This window comes from Brachyhypopomus gauderio, unplaced genomic scaffold (genome assembly GCF_052324685.1).
Source record: "Brachyhypopomus gauderio isolate BG-103 unplaced genomic scaffold, BGAUD_0.2 sc79, whole genome shotgun sequence".
NCBI lineage: Eukaryota > Metazoa > Chordata > Actinopteri > Gymnotiformes > Hypopomidae > Brachyhypopomus > Brachyhypopomus gauderio.
In genome coordinates this window covers 661,442-680,805 of record NW_027506900.1, presented here as the reverse complement: position 1 = coordinate 680,805, position 19,364 = coordinate 661,442, and the positions used below count along the sequence as shown (strand labels likewise).

The 19,364-nt window shown below is 41.7% G+C and overlaps 1 protein-coding gene across 1 annotated transcript; it reads right to left on the bottom strand.

The window, feature by feature from the left end:
- Nucleotides 1-340: 340 nt before the first annotated feature.
- LOC143492564 (uncharacterized) lies at nt 341-2,002 on the bottom strand. The gene is made up of 3 exons (XM_076990911.1): nt 1,794-2,002; nt 1,491-1,600; nt 341-1,370 (listed from the first exon to the last, which is right to left on the bottom strand). Exons 1-3 carry the CDS (start codon nt 1,807-1,809, stop codon nt 1,080-1,082), a joined length of 417 nt encoding a protein of 138 aa, XP_076847026.1. The 5' UTR covers nt 1,810-2,002; the 3' UTR covers nt 341-1,079.
- Between the last annotated feature and the right edge of the window lie 17,362 nt (nt 2,003-19,364).

The following is a 19,364-nucleotide window of genomic DNA, read 5'->3' as shown; positions in this document are numbered from 1 at the left end:
TTTGAGATAAAATGGATCTTGAAATTAACCAGGAAAACTTATTTTGAGCTATATTTTACTAGTATTAGAAAGTTTTGTGTATCATAATAAGCTTGTAATGCTCAAAAGTAGCAATTTTTCCCTCAAAAGTAGCTTTGTGTTTTTCACTATTCATGGCGTCCCCCTTATTTCAAGTGTATTTGTGACGGGCAGGGAGTGCGAACTAAAAAAGAAGCGATCAAGCCAAGTCTCAGGGGAAAAAGGATGGTTTAATTGAAAGTGAGCAAACCAAAAACCCGTGACATAGATCCAAATTAAGGATATAATGACCAGCGGTCAACTGGTACAAAGACAAGACATACATAGGCAAACAAATGACCCTCAGGTGAGACGGATCACGGGCTCTGCCCACCTAAGGGATGCACACAACACAACAAAACAACAACAAAAACAGCCGCTGTGGACGGAGGCGACCGGTAGGGGGCCGCCTCACCGTGACAGTATTAAACTCATTTTAAGTTCTAAAATAGTGACATTGTCTTATATTTTAGACCTCCACCAACTTGAAATAAGATTAGAAAGGGATTATTTAAGCATTTTAGGATAAAATATTTTTTACTGACTAAGTGTTTTTGTATCATAATAATACACAATTCACCTCAGTTAAAGTACATTTAACTTATTGTAAGCCCTGCAATTTAAAGCAACCACATACTTCAATAAAAAACGTTTTGCATTAACAAATATTTTATTTAGCTCTGAAATGCAGGAGTAAACATTTCTTACAGTCCAGTGTATTTAGTCAGTTACACTGAGACTAGATGACTGGAGCACCATGTTTTGGCTCACAATGTGTATGACCATAATAACATACTAATAATGGTAATAAAAAACAAACAAACATAGCATAACATGCTACATATGTGTAACACATGGATTACAGTCAGACATGATCATCTAAAACCTGTCCCCTCATTACACTTACAAAGTGCTTATTAACAATAACATGAATATCTGATGAATGTGTCCATACATAAACCAAATTCTTATTATTAAAGCCTTAACATTGGGCTACATTCTGAATACGAATGGAAACGGCTTTACTTGCCAACAAAAACTTTCCAGTCAGCCATGCTCTTCTTGAAAGATGGTGTGAGGTCTCGCTCATGGATTGTGTCCAAGAGGACCTCCGTTTGTATGACAGAAAGCAGTGTAGCTACGCACCTAGGGTACGTAAGGTGTAGAGTATAATAGTAGGCCACTGTAACCTTGTCTTTTGGGAGCATAGTTATCGGTACATCTCCTACAGCCAGAAGGCAGTTGGACGTACTCAGAATAAGGACTGGACAGGAGAGGGGGCGTTTCCTGTAGTCATTGGGGTCTTCTTTTTCCTTAAACACATAACATGGACATCTTTGCATCAGGATGAAGCACTTTTGTTTAAATGATCAATTCTACATAGGTCAATAAAATCTGGTATTAACCAAGTTAGTGCATTCATTTTTGCTCACCTGGAGGACGTGCACTAGAGCCTCACTCGCATGCCCTAACTTCTTCGGAGCAGCAGATGAAGAGGGAAACAATGATGGCAGCACATGTAGGATTCCGAGAGCCTGATCAACTGTTGAGGATATAAGTTACACTTAGATAATACAAGGTCAAATCTGATCAACAGTTGACATCTGCTAAAATATAAATATATAAAAAAGTTATACAAATAATGGGACAGCCACCATAAATGAAAAGAAGACAACACACTACCACATAAACTTGCCTAATGTCCATCCTAATAACATCAAAACATCATTGTTTACCTTTGTCCATTCCCATTGGGGGTTTCAGCAGGTTTTTTCACACACCAAAAACTGCACCTTCTGGCAGAAGTTTTTCCATTTTCCCTTCAGCTCATCAATGTAGTGGATGTTATCTTTGTCCAGAATACGTTGAAGTTCCCCCATCACCTATCTAATATAAAAATAAAGACATTTGATTGCATTGGATAGGAGGAGGAAACTGGCATACAAGACAGTGTTTTGTGTGGTGGCATGTTTTGAACTATGTTAGTCAATAATGACTTGACTCCAATGTCCTTGAAACAAGGATACGCCTCTAAAATTTTCTTGTGTTTGTCCTCTTCGCGACAAGAATCAGAGTCAATGAATGGTCTTCAGGCTGCAAATTTCAAATCCAGGAGCTGAGAGATTGTTTGGATTTTTCTAGACTGTAAGGTTCTGTAGTGCTTGGCCATAGTTGCTGGACTGTCTGTGTCCGAAGTGTCGATGTCTGCAGGCTTTTTAGTTGTTCTAGTTAGGGCCCTGTGCTTGCCTGTGGTTGCTGGACTGTCAGTGACTGGAGTGTCAATGCCATGTTAGCTGATAATTAAATACATGACATTAATTCATAAAAGTCAGTAACTATAGAAAGTGTGTAGTAATTAGTTTGAAAATCTAGTCTCTATTTTGACACAAGTGGCAACTGAATATATGAACCATGCACATATGCGAGAATCACATTGACTGACACTTGGTACGAAAATGTTAAAAATTTGAAATGTCAAGATCTGGTTACATAATTACATTTTATATTGTTTCAAAAATCCAATTAAGTAATTTTATTAGTCTTCCAAACAAAAGAAGTGCAAAATATGTAGGGACTTGGATATCCCCACATGATAATGATTGAGCCGTGGCCATTTTTCTCCAGTCGCACTGTCTAAGCGAAATCAGTGACTGAAATTTTACTTTGCGTTTGGACCGTTCAAAAACATTGTGGGACTGTTCAAAATATATTAATAGATACCTGGACCGTTACATTATATTCTTGTTTATTGTTTCCTTAAGATTTATCCCAGTCTGTACAGTTTAAGGTAGTTTTTTAAGGGTCCCAAGAGAATGTGTTGGTCCAATGAACCATGATAACGGCGGGCACGGACTATAGTCACATGCTAAAACTAGCGCACACTTCTTGATCACAAGATTTCCTTAAGTTTTAGGTTAATTGCAATTAAAAAAATACAGTCGATTTAAATGTGAATATCTTTGGACTGGCTTGATCAAATTTGACAATTAAAGCATCTTTATTTTAGTTATATTGTGCTGCATCTAATAAAATTATTTTAAATGTGATTAAGTAATGTTGAAAAAAATGTCCAAGTCACTAAAATATGACCACCACAATTTGTAAATGCAATGTACGTCTGGCATTGCTGCCTGTGTCTGGGGTGCTACTCCCTTCAGAAGGGCAGTCTTGAATGCTAATCCCTTGTGAGGAGCCATCCAGAATCACTGTTGAGTCACTTGAATCAAGTTCATCTGGATCAGGATGGCAAATGTACTAAATGAACTGGTGACCATATTGGTTGCTAGCTCTGGACACTCATCTTGTGATTACAACCTTAGCTGATCTTAAACTTTCTGATGAATCAGATTTATAAGTAGGTGTTTACTTACAAGGGATTTGTATAGGTGTTACTGGTGCATATTAAAATATGAGGTACAAATAAAAGAGTAACTACGTTAAATGTATATTTAACTACATTACCCCAGTCGGTGCGGTGACGCCGTCAAGTTCGTCCATGCTGTTAGCGGTTTTAGCTCAGCTAACGTTAGCTCGTGCTTAGCTGCAACAGTGTACGCAACAAATACACATTCAAACATGGATAATGTTTAAAACGTATGTAACTAAAAAAAAAACACAAGATAATCAATACAAATTACCTGCAATGAAATACGGATTCAAAAAGTCTCGGACAACCTGCTAATCCTCATTGGATTTGTGTATCATTTTATTTATTCTATTCCATTTTATTGGAATTTTATTTTGATTGAAGGAATAGTTCTACATTCTCAGAATTTCTAGTCTTGTGATCACCATGAAGCAAACAGCAGACTCCAGAAAGTCACTCTCTGATGAGTTTTTGTCAAAATCCATTGAAACTTAAGGCTTTCCTATAAACAAGATATATTTTCTTAAATCATGTAAGTCTAATTCCTAAAACAAGGTGATTCATCTGTTGCAAATAACATAGCAGCTTAAAAACCTCTTCAAATGTCAGAAAAGCTTGTTTCATATGACATATGACTCAATACAAGATGTTTTCAAGACTTTTTCACTTAACAAGATATTCAAGATGTATTGTCCTAAAACAAGTCCCTATATCTTGCGAAAATGGTACGTGTTTGGAAATTATGTCTTATATTAAGTCTAATGAGATATTTTGACTAGAAATTTGACAAATATACTTAGTAAGATTTAGATTTTTTTCCAGTGTAGCTTGTATTTGTTGTATATTATGGCACCATCTTGATAAGCCCACCGAGCGAATGAGTGAAATCGCAATAGCAGTGGTCTAGGCCTTTTGTTCAGGTCCAGCTTCTGTGCCATAGAGTGGTGTGCTATTTTTAGTTTTATACATCTACTCTTAATATCTTGAGAAGGGCAGGTAATCATGATTCAAAGAAATTCAGTGACTGCCCTATTTATGTGCCCTTCGGGAAAAGAAAATAACCTAATGCAATTCTCCACCAACTCTAAACTCTCCATCAGAACATTGAACTCCTTCCATCCTCATCCACTTATCTGGGTCTGAGTTGTCAGAGTAGCAGCCTAATCAAAGAGCCCCTTTATTCCCTTTCCCCAACCAACATTTCCAGCTTTTCTGGAAATCCTGAGTTTTTTCTGGGGTCTCATCCTAGTTGGACATGCCCAGATTTAGTACAGACTAGTACTAAACTACAGGAATCAATGCCATTACCTAGTATTCTAAATAACATAGGCTCACTTAAACAATAGGAATGAAAGATTATACCTAGAAGCACAAAGAACCATAGACAGATAAACATGCAATTTAAAGGACAAGGAAAAGTGCTGTATGTGGTGTTAGTGCTCATTTAAGTACTCAACAAACAGGTGAGACTTCAGTCTACGTTTGAAGATGGCAGGAGACTATGCAGTCCAAGCATTGTTCCACCATCATTCCATGGAAAATCGTTCCACCATCTCTGTGCCAGGACAGAGAATAGTCTTGAGTTTTGTTTTTCATGAGACTTTAAGCATGGTGTTTCGAGTCGAGCCACGTTTCAGATTTGGTCTTTGACCATGGACGTCACACAGGGAGGGATTTGTCCATTTTGGCTTAGTAGGCAAGCATTAAGGTTTTAGATCTAATGTGTGCAGCTACTGGAAGCCAGTGAAAAGAGCACAGCAGTGGTGTCACATGTGAGAACCTGGGGAAATTGCTGCAGCATTCTGAATCAGTTGTAGAGGTTTGATATGACAAGTGACTGCACAAGCACCTGGGTAGTTTCTTGTGAAAGAAAGGCTCGAATTCTTCATATGTTGCAGAGGAGAAATCTGCAGGATCTGGTCAGGTTTAAAACGTGTTGAGAAGGACAACTGGTTGTCCAAAGTTACAGCCAGGCTTAGACCATTTTCTGATGGTGTTCTCAAAAGAAATGGTCAGGTTGTTGTGTGGGTTTAGCGTTCCTGGAATGTACAGAAACTCGGTTTTGTTAGGGTTTGCTTCAGCCATTAAGCGGTGGTGACCGTGGTGACCGATCATCCATTAAGCAATATCTGCCAAGCATGCTGCATTACGATCAGAAAACTCGGTGTCAGAATGTGGGAAGGAAAAAATTAGCTGAGTGTCATCAACATAGCAATGATGGAAGAAAACGTGAGACGAAATAATGTCACCAAGGGAATGTGTATACAAAGAGAAGTGATCAAGTGGGCTAGATGCTGAAGTACCTATGTGAAGGAGTAGCAGCTCTATTCCAAGTCTTTCCTGGATGACTGAATTCACTGTCTATAAGGGAGAGCATGGACACCCTGAGGAGGAAATTCAGTTCTGAACTCACAGTGATATAATTAGCATTAATATATTTATCTGACTCATCTGTGTGCTCCTTTAAGGTGCAGCTATGAGAACCTATAAAGCATGTGTTGTAGAAGTTTCCTGGAACATTAAGTAGAACAGGTACAAGGGTGTGCATGGCACATCTTGTTTGTACAACTGCATTCAAATATGTATTTTTTCACCCTGCAATTAACTGGAACTCGATGGCAACTACTAAGAAGAGGTATTTGTTGATAAATAAAGTTTTACTAAATATATTTAAGTAAAGACAGTTATGGAAATGGTTTTGAACTGTTTAAATCTGTCAAGCATACTTTTCAAACATTCTTTGTGTTCAAAAGCCCCTCCATAAATAAAGATATCATTGTGTTCTGGTATCGCCTCCAGCCTTGCCTGCTAGAGTGTTAACAAGAAAGTTTATTTAGTCACAGTTGCTTTCCACAAAGTGCCCCTACCCATGGTTGCTCAGTCGAGGAAATCTGTTGGCAAAAGGAGGATGGAAGCATGGATCAATTCCTGTTTAATCTAATACTCTTAGGACGTCATCCAATAGTCTATTGACTCTTAGACAGCTAAGAATAGCCTACCACACATTGAGCATTACCGTTATCCACAGGGCTAAATACCATTAGCCTACAAAATAACTGATATTAATATTTACAGTATTTTGCGATCAACTCATTCTTGTCCAAAATTGAAATTCACTTATGGGGTCCATTTATGTAAAAGCAATATATGTGTAATATATTTCTATGATACATAAACACACACACATGCATATAAACACATGTAGACTAAGACAGATGTAAACACACACATAAACGCCCAAAGTAGGAGCCAGGGGCTCTACCGTGACATACTTACAATGTATAATGCTGATGCATATGCAAAACATTAAAAAATATTTGTTAAAATGAATATTTTGTAAAAACGTATTTTAATAGCAATAAACAGATTGTTATCATCAGCATAAATGTCACGTTGAGGACCCCGGTCCCTCCCTTTTGGGCGTGTGTCAACGTTGTCCACGTGCTTTGTCTGCGTCAGTGGATATTCGTGGTTGGGGTTATGTCGTGTGATTAATAAGTCTCACCTGTGAATCGTCTCGTAATCACGTGGGGCTAATGTGGTTTGTCTATTTAATGTGCGCTCGCGCAGTGTCCTGTGCTCGTCGTTGTCTAATGTTTACACGTTCTGTATTACAGTTTCTGTTATTCGTGCGCTATATTGCGCCATACCTGTTGAAATTAAAAGTGACGTTTGTGACAACAAGGACTCTGTGTCTCGTCCGTCTGCCGCCGCCCAGCGTCACAATAAAGGCACTGGCCTTTAAATAAAATATTGTTATTTTCTTTGCATTAAACATAACATGACTGCACAATTTGTAAATTTATTTAAACAAAAAATGACATGATGCAATGTCCCTTATGCAGTTTTGTTTCTAATTCTCATTTCTACAAATTTTGAGCAACAATTGTCCTTTTGACAGATTTGAATGAATATTCATTGCTGGTCATGATGAAAAAAGGAAAACTGGACTAAACCCAAAACATGGATGACTCCAAGTTGTAATGGATCAGAATCATGAGGCAGGTTGGGATCCATGTGCAGGTCAAAAGGTTTAATATAGGACAATCCAGAAAACGTAGTCGTACAAGCAGGGGTCGAATAATCCAGATAACAGAGGTAATGTCGAGGGCAAGGCAAAGGCAACGTCGAGAGAACCAGGCAGAGAATCATACACAGAGAGGCTAAATAGATATAAACGCTCGGTATGCAAACTAAGAAAGAATGGCAATACTTCGCAAAGAGCAAGAGGGCTGGGCAGTGTTAAATACGCTTGTCAATCAGATGCAATGACAGACAGCTGGGCCACCCTAAAACTCTGGGGAGTCAGACCTCTGGTGGCGAGACCGGGGAGTGCAGGACCTGACACAAGTAATCAGTGACCCAACAATTTGTCAAATGACTGTATTCAAATGAATGCTTATTGGGTCAGTGAAGGGTATAGAAATAATTTCTAAACAATTGTTTTGTATAATTAAATTGTTACGGTAGGCTGGTCCCAGGGCTCAGGGGAGCCACCCACTCCCAGACACACCTCCACAATCCGGAGAGAGCCAGCATAATCCACAACCTGCACGTGTCGTTTTTTTGCTCCTCAAGCACACGGAGTCAGTGACCGTTTAGTGTTTAACTCTTTGATACTGTATTGCAGTATCTCTTTTGATACTGCAGATCCACAGCCCCCTAGTAACCACTAGTGTGTGTGTGTGTGTGTGTGTTCTGACTGCACTGATGGGTTAAAAGCGGAGGACAAATTTTGATTGGGGTGTAAAAATCACAATTGACAAAATATGGCACATTTCTTTTTTTTTTTTTTTTGTTCTTTGCTGAGCTATTTTGCATACTTCTCTGTTAGCATTGTCATTAAAGACTTAACAGCTCCAATCTCGCCTCCTGGTGCTTCTGCCTCATCACATAAATGGTTCTTTTAATAACGTATGGGTATCAGATTGCACTTATATGGGGATAAGCAATGATTAACCATACTCAAGAGTGATGTAATAAAAAGGATATTTGTAGATAGATAGCTGTAAAAATGTGTTTTGTATACAAACCAGGTAACAAAAATAGATTTGTGATAAGTCCGTGATAGATAAATTGTGATAGATCACTCAGCACTCCCTCGCTATTGATTCTGATCTTTCATTTGACACACATGTATGCAATGTCACTAAGGCTGCCTTTTTCCATTTACGTAATATTGCCAAGCTGAGACACTTACTTTCTTTAGCTGATGCAGAGAAGCTAGTTCATGCTTTTGTCTCGTCGAGATTGGACTACTGTAATAGTCTTCTAATTGGATGCTCTAAACAGTCCATAAAGAAGCTACAACTTGTACAAAATGCCGCAGCTAGAGTCCTAACCAAGGCTAGGAAATTCGATCATATTAGTCCCACTCTCGCTGCACTACACTGGCTGCCGATTAAATATCGCATTGAATTTAAAGTTCTCCTGTTAACCTATAAGGCGTTAAATGGTCTTGCCCCACAATATCTGAGTGAACTCATTGATTACTACAACCCATCTCGCCCTTTGCGCTCCCAAAATGCTGGATTTCTCGTAGTTCCAAAAATTAGTAAAACTACAGCCGGAGGCAGAGCTTTCTCTTTTAAAGCCCCTCAATTATGGAATAGCCTTCCAGCTCCAATCCGAGACTCTGACACAGTTCCAATCTTTAAATCTAGACTTAAGACTCACCTGTTTAGTCAAGCCTTCAGCTAAAATTCCCCTTGTAAGGTGTAGGGGCTTGGGGGCCCCCAGACGTTGAGATTTCTGGTGATCTGAGATGTTGATGCTGTCATCCAGCTGTGTCTTGGCATCACTCTATTTGTGACTATGACTTGACTGGAAAGCAATGTCTCAGTGAGCCCTCATGCCTGTGGTCACCTCTGAACCTCTCCCTTTAGTTATGCTGCTATAGATTAGTCTGCCGGAGCCACATGCTGATCACTGGCACGTGAGCTACGTACATTTAAATCAACGGTGGTTTAAATTCATGTCCACTCAGTCTGTATTATCTATCTTCTTGCATGGCTCTACCCAAGACGATTGGATACAGGCACCTGCAGGCACCTGGGGGATGGTCTGGCTGCCGGTGGATGTGCTGATACCGGGGTTCACCTGGGGAGTAACACTGCAGTCGGAGCCTACAATACCAGCATCACTGCTCCGACACGGAATGAAAGCCTGGCATTCATCAACAGACATTTACAGTGACAATATCAAAACCCAGAACTTTCAATTCTACCTTTTACCTAGTCTGATTGTGTGAATTATGTGTGACTTGTGTATTTGTGTGTTAACGGGCTGCCCAATGGAGGATGGGTTCCCTTTTGAGTCTTGGTTCTCCCGAGGTTTCTTCCTATTCCTCACCATCATAGGGAGTTTTTCCTCGCCACTGTCGCCTTTGGCTTGCTCATTAGGGTTCTGGACCCATAGTATTGTTAACCTTGTAAACCCTGTAAAGCTGCTTTGCGACAACTTGAGTTGTTAAAAGCGCTATACAAATAAACTTTGATTGATTGATTGATCAGCACTGCTGTCATGATTGTGGATATAAGCAGCCAAACCTGTATTATATCCATTATCAGCTGCTTCCACTGGTCTCAGTTTTTACCTATTAAGAGCTGGTTATTCATTACCATTTCCTCTGTTGCAGGAAATATGTGTTGGAATTCTTGGAGGTATGGACAATTTCCATGATAGCTGTTTGTCTATGAACCAGAATGCTTACCTAAGAAATGTGTGTACTTTTTAAAGGAAATATTCCTAAGTTGTCTCACATGGTATGGTTCTGGTAATGTTATACAGTGATCATTGTTTAAATGATGTTAAAACATTGTTTTATTTATTTTTATATATGGCACTTTCAGATGCTGTTGCTGCTGGGTGAAATGACCCAGCAGCGCGCACACACACACACACACACACACACACTGCTGGAGATCTGCAGGTACGAAACCCAACTAATGCAGTAATTTATAATGCACAGCACTTTGTGGCGATATAGCACTTTATAATGATCTGGCATAACTGCACTGAACAGACCATAAAGCATATACACAAATATTAACCTTTTTAACATATCATTACAGTGAGCAAAAAATATATCTCTGACCTTAACAACATGAGCCTTCTTATCCAGCTTATCATGTGCAGTTCTTACAGTTCAAACAGACACTTAATAAAGAGAAGTACATTCTTCCTTATGCAATGGCAGTTTCCATTATCCTCAATTCTTTTGTTTCAAACTTTTGCTGCTTGTATCCCAACTGAATGTTGCCCCCTTGTGTTTTGAAAGGATACAACAACAGACAGACACATGTGACAACCTCATGCCAGTACCACGAGTCAGAGCTAATATTTTTTTTTGTCATTTTGCAGCTGGCTTTGCTGCAGGTATTAGCTGCAGCTGGCTTTGCTCAGCAGTATTCAAAACTTCAATCCATAGGTTATCAAAAAAAGGACTCATCCCTGTAGTCATTCAAGTTATCTTGGGTTATCTCATGAAGCTCCTTGCTTAATGACAGGTAACCTATCAATAATGTTACACTGAGCCATAAACTGATATGCCCAGTGAGTATCAGTTAATCTCTGAAGCTGTCTTGGTGCACCTTCATGGTGCATGATATTTTGTACATTAAGCCATTTTTATGCACATACAGTTGTGATCAAATTTATTCAACCCCCAATGCTGCGAAGGGTTTTATGGAATTCAGTGCACATTTGTAATTGTGTTCATAATGAAATCTTACAAGGACTTGTTAAAGAACTAAATGCAACTAAGATAGCATCAATTTTTTTGTCATAAAGTATTAAATGGCCTTTTTGTGATTTCTTCATTGACACAATTATTCAACCCCTTTACGACTACCACTCCTAAGAACAGAGGTTCAATTCCAGTGTTTTCCATCAGGTATTGAAAACATCTGTGGATGTCAACGAGCAGCAATCAAGCATGATAAGCACCAATTAGGCAGATTTAAAAGGACTGTGATACTCAGCTCCTTCTAGACATCTACTGGTGTGTTTCCAAGCATGGTGAAGGCAAGAGAATGGTCCCAGAAGACAAGAGAAGAGGTTATTGCTCTTCACAAGAATGGCAATGGATATAAAAACATTGCGAAGTTGTTAAATATTCCAAGAGACACTATCGGAAGTATCATTCGCAAGTTCAAGTTAAAGGGCACAGTGGAAACGTTACCTGGTCGTGGCAGAAAGAAGATCCTGACCGCGACTGCTGTGTGCTACCTGAAGCCTTGCCTACTGTGAAGCATGGCGGGGGGTCAATTATGCTTTGGGGCTGTTTTGCTTCTAATGGTACAGGAAAGCTTCAACGTGTGCAGGGTACCATGAATTCCCTTCAGTACCAGGAGATCTTGGAGGAAAATGTGATGGAGTCAGTCACAAACCTGCGGCTTGGGAGACGTTGGACCTTCCAACAGGACAATGATCCGAAGCACACATCCAAGTCCACTAGAGCATGGTTGAACATGAAAGGCTGGAACATTCTAGAGTGGCCATCGCAATCACCAGACTTAAATCCAATTGAGAACCTCTGGTGGGACCTAAAGAAGGCAGTTGCAGTGCGCAAGCCTAAGAATGTGACTGAACTGGAGGCTTTTGCCCATGAAGAATGGGCTAAGATACCCATAGGTCGCTGCAAGACACTTGTGTCAAGCTATGCTTCACGCTTGAAAGCTGTCATAACTGGAAAAGGATGTTGTACTAAGTACTAAAAAATAATGTCACTAGGGGGTTGAATAAAACTGATAATGATGTGAGCACAGTAAAGACATTTGTGGTTATTCCATCATAAATATTATGTTATGTTTGTCTAATTTATAAGTGCCTCTTTGATATAATTGTAAATAAGATGACTGAAATGATCAAAATCAATGTCAAACTGGCCAAAACACTTTATTTCAGTGGGGGTTGAATAAATTTGATCACAACTGTACGATACAAATGTAAAGACATACAGTCTTTCTAGTAAGGAGAAGAACTGCCCTGTCTAAGGAACAGTTTTGACTGTGTCCACTAAAACTAAATTAAGGCAGTGTTAAAAACTCCACGGTCACAGAATTTGGTGTAACACCAGTATATACACCATGTAACCCGGTTGGACTGTCACTGACAATCTATTTGTTTATCTGTTTATCCACTTGTGAATATGTGGGATCCAGGCTCCCCCCCTTTCAGTTTCTTTTTTTGTGGTGTTTTCCCCCAAGTATAGTGACCACCCATCTTGACTCTCCCCTGTTCATTTTAATATCGTGGGAGAGGTATGTCACTATTTCTGTTATCCATCCATTTTATTTCAGTTATGGTGGTGATGGGGAAATGTTTTACAAAGATCTGTTATTTGTGCTTCGCTCACTTTTCTTCCATTATGCTTGTAGAGGGGCTGGAGTGAGTTTTTCAGCATTGTTATATGCTCTTGCTATGTACTAACAGGTGTGGCTGATCAAATAAAAAAAAAGATCACCTACAAAGACTGCATGTGGCTGGTGATTTATTTATTTATTTTTTGTTTTTTTGGCCCACCTCCCCCCCCCCCCCCCCCCCCCCCCCCATCTTTGGAGGACAACTTTGTTTTTATGTACAGATCAAATAATAACAATTCTGTATAATATAGTGCAAATTTATAACAATTATTGGGGTTAGGTGGACCATAAGAAGATAGAATATAGTAAAGAGTGGAAAAGAAAAGAGGGGGGAGAAAGAATAAAAAGAGAAAAGACAGAAAGGGGGGGGGAAACAACCAGCTCAAATGACCACTGCAAATAAGAGCAGAAAGTGTACCCAAGACATATAGCACAAATGACTATGATGTATATGTATGTGTGAGTGTGTGTTTATGTGCAACATAACATGTGTTTCCCAATGGCAGGGTTCAGAGGACCCAGACAAGACTGGCACAGTGAAGTTGAGGCAAGCGGTCACCCTGCTGCCTCATCATGAAAACATAGTGTGGGGCAAGCTGCCACCCTCGTCCCCTATGTCCCCGGTCAGCACGGTTATTGTTGAACCCTCGTCCACCCATTCCTCTCTGAGGAACATATTGGTTGGGTGGGTTGTGACACCTATGTGGGGAGACCGGTGGATCCCAGTGAAAATTCCAAATCCCACGCATGTGCCTGTGATGTTGAAACACAACACAAAAATTGCCGATGTCTTTGCATGTACTGCATTGGAGGACTTACCTCTTTTTCAGGGCCTGTGTGAAACTCATTGTGTTCAGTTAGCGAAGCCACTTGAACCATCAAGCTCGGTGTCTGATTATGCGACAACTTGAGGACTGTGGGCTATCCAATATTGACATCAGGGGTTGTGAGGTATCAGATGAGTGGCAGAAGAGACTAGCTGACCTAGTACTGTCTTATTAGGACATATTCTCCAGGGGCAAGCTGGACTGTGGTGAAGCAAAATACTTTGTGCACCGCATTCATCTCACTGATGAACAGTGTTGGGAACATTACTTTAATGGCGGGGGGGGGCATCCTGGGGGGGGGCTCTGTTTCCTCTGGTTCCCTTGGACCTGCGCTCCTTGGCTGGGGGGGGGCGCTGTCTGGGGTCTCCCTTTCCCGCCTGCTGGGGCGGGCGTGCGGGGATCACTGGGAAGTGCGGCCCTGGGACTCCACAGCTCCTGGGGGGGGGGGCCGTGGGCGGGTGGGATTCCTGGGTATTTCTCTGCCTGCCTCTGGCCTCTGGGGGGATGTTGTCGCAGCTCTCTACCCTTGCTGGCAAGTACATTCTGTACATTTATCCTATGTTGCACTTTTGTGTTGCACATAAACACACATTCATACATACATATACATCACAGTCATTTGTGTTGTATGTCTTGGGTACACTTTCTGCTCAAACTTTGCAGTGGTCATTTGAGCTGGTTGTTTTTGGTTTTTTTTATATATATTTACTTTTTTAAATTATTATTTAATTTTTTTTCATTAGGGGTGGGCATAGATTAATTTTTTTATCTAGATTAATCTCACTGAAATCTTGAAATTAATCTAGATTATTCTAGATTAATCTATATTAAAATGGCTCATGTGCGTGCTACCCAAGTAATGACAAAGTATTTGAGATAGGGTTTCTTAATACAGAGGGTGCATTAGACCAGAGGCTCATCTCCTGTTTCCAAAATGCATCAATGACTGCTTGAGAAAGCTGTTCTACTTTGATACTTGAAGAAAAAAAACATGCTCAATAAAATGTAGGCTACTCGTGTTCAACGGTTTATTCAGTTAAACATGAATTTGTAAGCCTACATACTGTACATTAAAAGGGGTTGATAACATGTTTATTCAGCTAAACATGATATTTGAAATGTAAGCCAACATTTAGGACATTTAACCTGGAGGGGACATTTTCAAAAGCCGGTTTTGGTCCTCTGCAGTTTTAACGGTTAAAAATAAATATTTAAATAGCGATGAATCTAGCGCTAGGGCCATGCAGAAAACGACCGCTCCGAGCTCCGATCCGGTGACACTTTACGTTCCTAAAAATGAATTTTCCATGGATCAAACCTGGCGACTTCGTGGCTGCATCCATCTAAACACACGTACGATTTGTAATTCACAGGTTTTTAAACTCGTTCTCGCCCCTACTGTGCAATTTGGTTAGGAATACAGCCGAGCTAAACTATCAAGTTGAAAGTCATCATAGTTTGCTTACCCATTTTGACCCAGCTCCCAACCCAACTTTAAGAATAGATTAACGGCGATAATTTTTATATCACCCGATAAGAGTATCAAATTAACTAACGCCGTTAACGGCCCACCACTATATATGTATGTTTTTTTTTCTCTTCCCCGCCCTTCTGTCTTTTCCCTTTTTCTCTCTCTCCCCCTCTTTTCTTTTCTCCTCTTTTCTATATTCTATCCTCTCATGGTCCACCTAACCCCAATAATTGTGATCACTTTATTATACAGAATTGTTATTATTTTATCTATTATTTGATATAAAAACAAAGTTGTCCTCCAAAGATGGGGGGTGGAGGTGAGCCCAAAAAAAAAAATGCAGCCATTGGGCTGTCAAGCATTTAAGGGGGCCATAGGTGCAGTATAAGGTTAAGGAGCCTGACTACCTGGTGGACGAAGCTGTTGCAAAGTCTGGAAGAGGAGGCTCAGATGCTCCTGTATCTTTTTCTAGATGGCATCATAGTGAAGAGTCATGTGATGGGTGGAATGGGTCTTCCACAATGCTGGTGGCTTTGCGGATGCAGCGCGTGGTGTAGATGTCACTGATGGAGGGGAGAGAGACTCCAGTGATCTTCTCGGCTGTCCTCACTATCCACTGTAGGGTCTTGCGCTCTGAGATGTTGCAGCTCCTGAACCAGACGGTAATGCAGGTGCTCAGGGTGCTCTCTACAGTCCCTCTGTAGAACATGGTGAGGATGGGAGGCGGAAGGTGTGCTTTCCTTAGTCTCCGCAGGAAGTAGAGGCGCTGCTGGGCTTTCTTTGTTATGGAGCTGGTGTTGAGGGATCAGGAGAGGTTCTCTGCGACGGGACACAGAGGAACTTGGTGTTCTTCACAGCAGAGCCGTTGATGTTCAGTGGGTGGTGGTTACATGGTGCTCTTCTGAAGTCAACAACCATCTCTTTGGTTTTATCCACATTTAGGGATAGGTTGTTGGTCCTGCACCAGTCTGTTAGCCACTGCACCTCCCCCCTGTATGCTGACTCATCATTCTTGCTGATCTTGATGATGTGGTTTGAGCTGTACTTTGCAGTACAGTCATGAGTCAGCAAAGTAAACAGCAGTGGGCTGAGCACACAGCCCTGGGGGGCACCGGTGCTCAGTGTGGTGGTGCTGGAGGTGCTGTTTCCAGTCCTGAATGGACAGATTTGGAAGTCCAGGAAGCCCAGTTGCAGAGAGAGGAGTTCAGGCCCAGCAATCTCAATTTTTTCAGTCAGATGCTGAGGGATGATGGTGTTGAATGCTGAACTGAAGTCGATGAACAGCATTCGAACGTGACAGTCTTTGTTGTCCAGGTGGGTGAGAGCCAGGTGTAGTGTGGTTGAGATGGCATCACCTGTTGATTGGTTTGGATGTTACGTGAATTGTAGTGGGTCCAGTGAAGGAAGGAGCTGGTTTTTGATGTGCCTCATGACCAGCCTCTCAAGGCACTTCATGATAATGGGAGTAAGTGCAATGGGAGGGTAGTCATTGAGGCAAGTCACTTTGGACTTCTTCGGCACAGGAACGATGGTGGACGTCTTGAAGCACGTTGGCACGACCCCAGTGCTCAGAGAGATGTTAAAAATGTCTGTGAGAACATCTGTGAGCTTTTCTGCACATCCTCTGAGCACTCTGCCAGGTATATTGTCTGTTCCAGGGGCTTTTCGTGGGTTGACTCTGAGTGGAGTTCTCCTCAATTCAGCTGAGGACAGGTATAGTACCTGGTCGTTTGGAGGAGATGTGGTCTTCCTTGCCATTGTGTGATTTTGTGCTTCAAACCTTGCATAGGTGTTCAGCGCATCTGGAAGGGAGGCATCACTGTTACAGGCAGGTGGCTTGTAGTTGGTGATGGCCTGGATGCCCTGCCATATGCACCGAGTGTCAGCAGTATCCTGGAAGTGGGCGTGGATTTTCTTTGCGTAAGTGTGCTTTGCCTCTCTGATACCCTAGAAGAGCTTGGCTCTAGCTGTTCTGAGGCCTGCCGTGTCCCCTGACTTGAAGGCCTTGTACCGGGTTCTCAGCAGCCTACGCACCTCTGGAGTCATCCATGGCTTCTGGTTGGGGTGTGTTGTGATGGTTTTGGAGACAGTAACATCATCAATGCACTTGCTGATGTAGCCAGTCACTGACTCTGTGTACTCTGTGGCATCAGATGTAGCACCTTCTCTGAACATGTCCCAGTCAGTGCGCTCAAAACAGTCCTGAAGAGCAGAGATGGCTCCTGAAGGCCAGGTTGTCGCTTGCTTCTGTTCTGATTTGGCACGTCTGATGAGCTGACTGTATGCTGGGATGAGCATAACAGATATGTGGTCAGAGTAGCCGTAGTGGGGGCGGGGCTCTTCTCTGTACGCTCCAGGGATGTTTGTGTAAACAAGATCCAGCACGTTAGCCCCCCGGGTTGAAAAGTCCTTCTGTGCTGGTGGAAGTTGGGCAGCAGAGCCTTAAGGTTACTATGATTGAAGTCTCCAGCAACAATAAACAGTCTGTCAGGGTGTGAGTTCTGAAGTGTGCTGATAGTATTATACAGCTCACTCAGAGCAGTCTCTGAACTCGCGCTGGGTTGTTCGCTGAATCCGGAAGTAGTCCAGTTTGTTTTCTAAGGAGCAGACGTTCGTGAGGAGAATAGACGCCATGGTAGGACAGCTGCCGCCGCCAACTTGGGAATTCCAATAATCAATCAATATATCGCTGCACCTTTGGTAAGGACTAATTTCATCTGTTCCTGTTATCAAAAACATATTTCCCTGAAAAGTTCAGGGTGGTGCCCCCTTATAATTATTCATAATTAATCAATATTGCTACAAATACAAGTAGTGTTGGAAACAGTATCAGGGATATTGGCTGCACCTGCCTCTCATTGCCACACCCTCTCCCCTTGCTATTTAAATGCATGTATCACACTGCAAAGTATTGCAGACTATACCGCATATCGAACATTCTCTCTCCCTGATTGTCTTGCCGTGCTCTGACCTCTGATTCCCTCCTAGACCTCCTACCCTGCCTAGCCCTCCTGAACCTGCCGGCTTCTGCTCTCCCGGCGTGAGTAACACTGCTGTGTTCCATGCCACTGTTAGGGTTTTTTGTTGTTTGCCTTGAGCAACTGTTTCTCATTCAATAAAGGCAGCGCTATTCTGCAGTTGGATCCTCCTCTGCTTGGTCTATTTGTTGCATACAAGTTTTGTTTCAAGTTCTCAAATGACGTCCTTCAAGCTCTCAATGTTTGCAACACTTTTATCTCCATACTATTGGCTGTCCTAAAACTAGCTGAAATTCGCTAAGTGACATACTCCCCTAATAAAAGTAGCTAGAGGGATCGGAATACTTGCTAAATATACTTGCTAAAAAACCACTGATAACAGCCTAGCATTTTGTGCCTGCTCTATCTGTAAAATCTGCACTTCACATCCTCATATTGTATGTGAATAAATACAACTTTAATGATTGTGTCACGTATGGCCTCGCCCCCTCCCTTAGCTGTCACTCCAGGTTCCCTTGTGTCTGTGTTCCTTGCCTGTTTGTCCCGCCCTGCTCGTTTGTCTCCGTGATTCCTCGTTTGTTACCACGCCCCCGTGTCATTGCCCTCACCTGTTCCCTGTTTAAAGTTCTGTGTATATATAGTCCCTGAGTGTCCCTTGTCCCTCGTCGGTTGTTTTGACTGTTTGGATGTTTCGTTCTTTCTATTGCTCGTCGTGTGTTTCCTGGTCTGTATTATTGCTCGTTACGTGTTTCTGTTTTGTCATGCCCGTCTTTGCTTGTTTTTCAGACTGCCCTCCCGTGTTGAACCCGGACTGGTTAAGTGACGATGAGTATGATATTCCCATGAATAAATCTCGCTCTTCTCAGCGTTTGTGTCCGCCTCCATGCTCTGCGCCACGCAGAACGTTACAGATTGTTTCTAATAGTTTGTTTTTATTTGTGTGTCAATATCAGCTCTTCCCTGTCCTTTTCCTCATCTTTTTTCTGCCCTCTTCCTCCCTCCTTCCTTCCATGCTGCTCCCCTACTCCAACTCTTTCTTTCTCTCTTTGGCTTTCCACCTCTGACTTGAATGGAGTTGTTCATAAAGGGGAAACTAGTCCATAATCTCCTCAGTGAGGATGAGGAGTTGATGAAAAGCTGGCTATCTGGGCTGCTCAGTGAAAGTGACCAGGACAAGGACCTGCACCAGGACATCGCCTTGTTCCTGCTGGAGGCCGCTGTGCAGCTCAAGTCAGACATGTTCAAGTGTGATAGAGATGGTGAAGGTTCACGTTCCACTGCTCTTGCTGGAACCTTTTC

What these genes read in the sequence shown, in the direction of transcription:
- LOC143492564 (XM_076990911.1), bottom strand. An exon ending in CTCTAGTGCACGTCCTCCAG is followed by an intron (nt 1,371 to 1,490) that starts GTGAGCAAAAAT and finishes TATGTGTTTAAG; the next exon opens with GAAAAAGAAGACCCCAATGA.